This window comes from Amblyomma mixtum, chromosome 9 (genome assembly GCF_055824585.1).
Source record: "Amblyomma mixtum isolate Tamu chromosome 9, ASM5582458v1, whole genome shotgun sequence".
Lineage (NCBI taxonomy): Eukaryota > Metazoa > Arthropoda > Arachnida > Ixodida > Ixodidae > Amblyomma > Amblyomma mixtum.
Window position 1 is genome coordinate 108802170 of NC_143020.1, and position 7253 is coordinate 108809422.

At 46.7% G+C, this 7253-nt stretch overlaps 1 protein-coding gene across 3 annotated transcripts in view; it reads left to right on the plus strand.

Moving 5' to 3' along the window:
* Rab3-GAP (Rab3 GTPase activating protein) overlaps positions 1 to 7253 on the plus strand; it is a 51881-nt gene that overhangs the window by 41073 nt on the left and 3555 nt on the right. For all 3 annotated transcript variants that reach the window (XM_089561292.1, XM_089561294.1, XM_089561293.1), the window contains exons 27-32: positions 71 to 141; positions 898 to 933; positions 1077 to 1151; positions 2084 to 2314; positions 5166 to 5453; positions 6632 to 6787. In XM_089561292.1, the coding sequence (XP_089417418.1) occupies positions 71 to 141; positions 898 to 933; positions 1077 to 1151; positions 2084 to 2314; positions 5166 to 5453; positions 6632 to 6787 (857 nt within the window). The remainder of the gene's footprint in view (positions 1 to 70; positions 142 to 897; positions 934 to 1076; positions 1152 to 2083; positions 2315 to 5165; positions 5454 to 6631; positions 6788 to 7253) is intronic.

Below are 7253 nucleotides of genomic sequence, written 5' to 3' on the forward strand. Positions count from 1 at the left end.
CGGAGGTTTTGGTGAAGGCGCACGGAGCTGCTTAGCACATTCTCTCATTCACGCATTTCTCACTGGGCAGGTGTGGGCCTCATCATTTGGAAGACGTTCTTGCAAAAGCGATTCGAGGCTTTGGTTCTGCTAATGGAAAAGGTGAGCTTTCGTTTTCTATTTGCTGTTCGTAGCACGCTCAACTTGTTCTGAGGTTCTCCTTGTGACTGCTCCGTAGAGATATCTTTTTTTATTTAGGCCTTTTTGTTCATAGTTCGTGCAAGTCCCTCAGGCTTAAAAAGTCATTTCCTGCTTTGCAAGATGTTGGTAATATCTGTAAAACACCTTGCCTTATCTTAATCTCTTACCATCTTGCCCTACGTAATTGAATTGAAATATACCATCATGGGCAAAAGTAGGAGACCCCCCCAAAAGTTCCGACCCCTGCCACTGTGTGGGGGGGCGCCACCTGACAGAGCACTTCTGTGGGCCGGTTTCGACACCAGAAGTGCTTTTTCAGTTGGCGTCCCCAAACAGAGTGGCACAGGTCGGAACTTGGGGGCAGGTCTCTTACTTTTGCCCACGATGGTACTTTGGGGGGATACTCCGAAAAATACATTGGACTAATACCATCCCCATTTCGAGTTAATAACCGATTTGACCTTGACCTGTGAACTGCTAATCATTGTGGTTAGCTTAGTTGGTAGTGTGACTGCCCTGGATGGGAAGTGGTCCTGGGTTCGATGCCTGGACCAGAAGGAATTTTGCTTCAACTGCGAAGTTACTTGGAAAGCTGTGAAGCTGTGTAACTTTCTTTTGTAGCCAAGTGGATTGGCTGCACTTGGGTGGATGATAGTGATTACTCAATTAATCTGCGAAAGATGCGCAGTGAAATTTGTGTGTTCATATCTCTTTCAGATGGGAAAGACACCCAAGGACCGCATTTGTAGAAGAGTGAGTTTCTGCTTAACAGCACGCCGGGCACTTTGCTAGGGCAGCTTAACAGCATGCAAGGCTTAGGCAGCATTTAAAAAAATAAAATAAAGATAAAGACTTGTTCAGCGCCTCTGACAGTTTGATGTTCTGTTTCATGACAGGATGTGGAGATCAGCGACATTCACTTGGAGCCATTTGTACGGTTTTGCACGGAAGTGCTGGACGCCATCGTTGACGTAAGTGTTCTTGAAGCCTTGCTTGCTTTAATTCTGTGTCTTGCTGGGGGACTGGAACGTTGAGAACAATTATCACTCGGTTTTTATTGAAATGATTTTAAGGTTTATTTTACTTTTCATTTGAGCCTTGCTTGAAGCAGCTTGAGTAGCCCTCGATCAATATTTTGTTTATCCGAGTCCTCTAAAAAAATATTCAGGAGGTCATTGATCTGCTGTGGATTAGTGATGCAGAAATGTAGTATGTTGATATCTTGCACGAACTTGCACATTTCTAGGTTTTGAATTTTCGTTGAAGCATTGTTAGCTGCCTGCCAGTTCTTGTTTGTATACTGGTGCACCTTTTCCTTTCTCGCTTGTGTTCTTGTTTGTTTTTCCACTTGTTTTTCCATCATTTTTGTACAGCTTTGCAGCACTTTTTGTCCTCTATCAATAAATGTCAAGGTTTAGTGGCTTACAAAAAGCCTTTATCAGGCTCACCGTGATCCTTGATCCTTCCGGGATCAAAACATATGTTACATTGCACATTGCAAGAAAACATGTAATAGACTGCATGAATGTTGATAGTGCTGCTATCTGTTGAGCACGTGCCAAATGCTGAACCACAAAGTTCGGGGACCACTCAACAGACGGCATAGGGTCTGTGCAGCAGCAAACCATTGGGTATGCAAAAAAACTTGTAATAGACTGCGTGAATATTGATAGTGCTGCCATCTGTTGAGCATATGCTGAACCACATAGTTTGGGGACCACTCAACAGATGGCGTAAGGTCCGTGGAGCAGCAAACCACTGGGTAGAGACAAAATCCAGATCCTTTTTTCGCCATGTTCATATTGTGTGAGGTGGAGGCCAGGAATACTTCTTTTCTGCATTAGATATACTTTTGGTGCCAGTCTTTCTGACAGTTCCCGGCTATGATATGATCTCGCTTCAGGCCTCCCTGGGTCCCGAGGCGGAGACGCTGCCGGTGCTGCCGCAGGAACCGCTGTGGGACGGGGCGCCGCAGGACCCCTCGCGGCCGCAGTCGCTGGTGGCGCACGCGCTCGGTCAGCGGCCCCCCAACATGGCTTCGGTGCGACACCACCAGCTGCTGGCCACCGTGGTGCAGGTCGTGGTGCTGTTCGGCATGCGCTCCGTCCGGCCCCTGTCGCTCTTCACTCCCACCGTGAGTCTTATTTCCATCGTCCATTTTGTCAGCTTTTTGGCGCCAAAGCTCCACTTTGCATACAAACCTTGAAGGTCATGTTACGGCGCAGATATGACCTTAAAGTGGCCTCAGTTAATAAAAGAACAGAAGAAAATTGCGCTGCAGGTGGGAATCAAACCCGGGCCTCCGGCTCGGCTGTTTGACTCTTGGAAGTGAATGAAGGCTCGTCTCGTGAATGCACAGATGTCTAAGAAATATATCTTCGAGATATGTACTCTACTGAGGCGTGCATGAATAATTTAATTATGAGCTGTAAATTAGATATCCCAATTAAGCGAGTTGTAAAGTATGTTTCCGGTGAATTTCCTTTGTGCATGGCGTGCAGTCATAGCGCCATCATGCGGCACGCACTGAAAACCTAACACGCAATGTATGGCGATGGTCCAGCAGATGGCGCGACCAACCTTTCGCTCCAACTAACCAGGTTCAGCTGGATTGAACCACAGCTGATTTTTTTTTTTCTGCGGTATAGTACTGCCAATGGTCGTAATCAATCCAGAGCATATGACAGTGGCACACAGTGTGAACCTAGATTTAGGGCGTAAAGTTAGCTTCATTTTAAAAATGCTAACTCAAGAAGGAGCCCGCAAAGAAGAAACTGAGCAGCTCTGAAGGCAAGGAGGAGCTGAGTTTGTTTCGTTGGTTGACGACTTAAATGCTGTGGCTGGGAATTGCTAACTGCTCGTGCTTGTCGCCTTGGTGAACTTAAAAATCTAAGGTGTATGCTTTGCAAGGTCGTGCTTTGAAAGAACGTGCTTGGTGCTCAGCCATGAAGCAGCAGAGGGAGTGACGGCAAATTGGATGACTGTTGACAAGACATGTTTCAAGTGCACATGGCTTAAATACCAATATTGAAATACCTCGAGCAAACTATTGTAGACGCTGCGACAACTTACACGGAGACAGTTGTCTCTCTGGCCACTAGACGCTGCTAGTGATTGGCTTCAAGCTGGCTGAAGTGTTCACGGTACTGTTGCCAGAGAGCAGAGTGAGCACTTTTGAGTAGTTGTTGGAGTCCATTTGTACATTGTCTAAAAAATGCGGAGGAAAGCATATTATTCGGGAAAATGTACGATCTAAAAGCACCCAGATTTTGAAAAATGTGACTAACAGCAAGTAACAAGGCATATATTGGCACTCACCTCCTTTGAAAGCCAGCCAGCTTTTCTTGGTGCAACATCTGGCAAACTGTTATGGCTCTTGTAAACTTCTAGCGTATTTGTGTTAGCCCTTAGCGCGAAATAATCTTAGCAACTTGTCCAGGCCGGTGACGGTAGAGCGCCGAAATTTCTTTGTTGCTCTCACAATTTTCAGATGCTTCGCCCCGTCGCATATATGCTCTGCGGAGAAGCCACTGTCTCGGCAGACTGCAGCTGCTTTTTTGCTTTATCATTTCGCGTGCCCCGAGGCTCGGTCCGCTCATATTGGTATACGAGGGGGTACCCAAAAGAAACCGAACTAAATTTTTTGGTCGGCAAAGCTTCTATGGTACCGCGTTTTGCCACTAGGGGCGCATAGAACGAACATTCCAGAGTCAGTAAGCCGAGTGCCATCGTTGACGGAGGTCAGACTAGTTTAGGCAGAGTTTTAGAGTGATGACTGTTTTGTGTGAACGTCGTTTTTGCAATGGCTGATTTTCGTGAACAGCGCGCGCCGGAGAAATTCTGATTTTTGCTCGGAAAAAGTTGAATGGAAACTCTTGAAATATTAAGAAAGACGTACAAGGACGATGCTATGGGGACAACTGAAGTGTTCCTGAATCGAATCCTGAATCAAAGCAACAATCATGCCAATGGAAAAGTTCAAATTCACCTCACCTCAAGAAAGCTCGTCAGGTGAAACCAAACCTCAAAACAATGCTGATTTGTTTTTTCGACGTGAGAGGAGTCGTCCATTGAGAATTTGTTCCGCAGAGTCAGACAGTTAGCCAGGCTTTCTACTTGGATGTTTTGAAAAGATTGGGCAAGAGTGTGCGGTGGAAGCGGCCAGATTTGTGGCGGTCGGGTGACTGGTTTTTCCATGATGGCAATGCCCCTGCTCACACAGCCCTGTTTCTACGACAATTTTGGACCAAAAATGGCATGACCCCTATTCCTCAACCCTCATACTCTCCCGACCTTGCCCCGTGCTACTTTCTTTGTTTCCTAGAATGAAAATATAGGTGAATGGAAAGCGTTTCGCTGATGTTGCTGAGGTGAAGAAAAAAATGACGGAGGCACTGTCAAGCATCACAAAAGATGAATTTAAACAATGTTTTGAAAAATGGAATGAAAGATTCGACAAGCGTATCATTGCAAGTGGGGAATACTTTGAAGGAGACTGAAGGTCTGTGCTTAAAATGTGAACAAATAAGTTCAAACAAAAATAAGTCCGGTTTCTTTTGGGTACCCCCTCGTAGCACGCATCATTAGTTGCTCAATATATCATACAATCAGAATTTGACATAGTTATGAACATACCTTCAGGGAGGCCATGTTATCTAGGAACATACAGTTGAACCTCGTTTTAACAAAATGGTTTACAACGAAACATTGGATATAACACGGGCTATAACGAACCTACGGCTATAATGAAGTAATCGCTGGTCCCCTTCAACTTCGTTATAACCAGGTTCAACTGTATTATCCTGTAGAGAAACAGTGCAACTCGTATTTTAATTACTCACAATTTTGGATGTGTGAACGGGGAAGCGGTATGAAGTGAGAGCACGTCAGTGAAGTTGTACTGTATTTTCGCCACCCAGTGCTGACTCAATCCTTGTTCCTGTGACAGACATTGGCTAACTCTGTGCCCGCATCCGTTCGTGCAGGTGCGCAAGGCCTTCTTCCAGGACCTGCACTCCCCGCTGCTGGCGCCGAGCGCGGGGCCCGCCTCGTCGCTGACGTCGTCGCCGCAGCAGAGCTTCCTGCTGCGCGCTGCGTCGGCTGTCATGCAGTCGCTGCCCGACAACCCGGACACCGGCGTGCTCGGCACCACTTTTGGGTGGATGAACCGGCTGCTCGACCTGGCCTGCAGCTGGGGCGAGGACCGGGACCTGGTGCGGCGACACTGCGTGTGCGAGCTCTACTCGGCCGGCCACGACATTCTCGGCCAGGAGGTGAACAGTGCTGCTGATAGTGTTCTTGTACATGCATACAGTCAGGCAAACTGTTAATTGGCACACTTCATTTTAGAGCTTGTGTTGACTAAAGTGTTCGCTGTGGCTCCCATATATTACTGGGTCCTACTATCTAGTTTGTGAAGCTTTTCATAGTGTTCTTGTAAATACATACAGTCAGGCCAACTGTTAACTGGCACACTTCATTTTTGAGCCAGGGTTGACTTTTTTAGTGTTCGCTCTCGTTCCCATATATTACTGAGCTCCACAGTCTTCAGTTTGTGAAACTTGGAAAGTGCAGTAAGGCCTATTGATTTACAGATAAGCCACTTTTTAGGCTTTCACAGCTGAGAGTTACTTGAGCCTGGAAAGGACTCAACGCTTGAATACTGTTTAGATGTTCCCTCTCATTCTGAACCATGCTAAACAAGCACCCGCTGTTTTGATCCTTTGACTGTCTAATAATGCATATAGCTTTCACTGAGAGGTTTCTCCATTAACTTTGTGATGGAACGAAGCTTGTCCTCTGGTTGCAGCTAGTTAGTTCCAAGCTAGTGTCCACACTACTCTTTTGCATGCTTCTGCATGAGAGGGTGACTAAATCATCAGTGCTGGTTGACCGAATAAGCAAGGTTCATTGACCAAGTTTCCTAAAAATTTGCAAAGTCGCATTTGTAGGTAGTTTCACACGTCAGATAAAACTTGGGTATCTTTTGCCCGAGGGAACCTTGAAAATAAGTTGTGGACAGCACAGCATGCCATGGAAAGGAAAATGATGAATAATTTTGAGATGTTGAAAGAGAGCAAGCTTGATTAGACAGCAAACTCAAGTGAATGATATCCTAGTGGAACTGAAGGGGAAAAAAGTGGGCCTGTACGGTACATGTAATGTGATGAATGGGTAGTCAAAAGTCTCTTAGGATGGGGTGTGGATTCCAAGGGACAGAAAATGCAGGCAGGGGCAGCCGAAGGTCAGGTGCAGAAGTGAGGTTAGGAGGTTTGCTGGGATAGGGTGGCTTGGGCAGCCACAAGACAGGGCTAAGTGAAGATCTCCGAGAGAGGTCTGTGGCCTACAGTGGGCATTGATCTGGCTGGTGATGATGATGAGATGATTGTGATGAGGCCTAGTCTTGGTGTGGCAGGTGCTCAATTTCTTGTTGCTTTTCTTTCTGGCGCAGGTGAGCCTCGCGGTCAAGGACAAGGCCCTGCTGGCTTCCTGCCTCTTGGTGATTGCTGGGCAGCGCATGCACCACCTGCTGTTCATGAACGATGGCCACCGCCCCAAACAGATGGCGCTACTGCCGCCCCACATCAGCACCTGGCTCCTGTCACTGGTACAACCTTTGCAAAATTTTTTAAATAACGTGGCAGTCGCTTTCAGTGTTTTCCCAGTTTGGTGGGTCCTCTGGAACTCAGCATCATCGAGCTGGAACTCAGTGTTGTTGAGTTTCGTCGGCATCAGTTGGCAGCCACATTGTCGAGCGCATCAGCACGGATTGAAGGATCAAGCAGTTTCGAGCAAGTTTCTGGTCCATGTTTGAGGAACCTCGGCCATGTTTGAGAATTTTTGCTAGCGCTCCATTGTTAGCTTGTGACATTTGGGCTTAACAAAAAAGGAAACAAAATTTCAATTTCAAGTTATCTCAGCTTAAAGCAAAGGGAGGGAGGGGGGGCAGCTTTCTGGATGCCAGAAAGGATTGAATTGAATTGGCTTTTTTATTTGCAGGAAGCAATACAGGTGATTCCCTGTGGGTGGCATAAGGCTAAAGGCTTGGAAGCCTGACGAGGCCTTACCCCTTC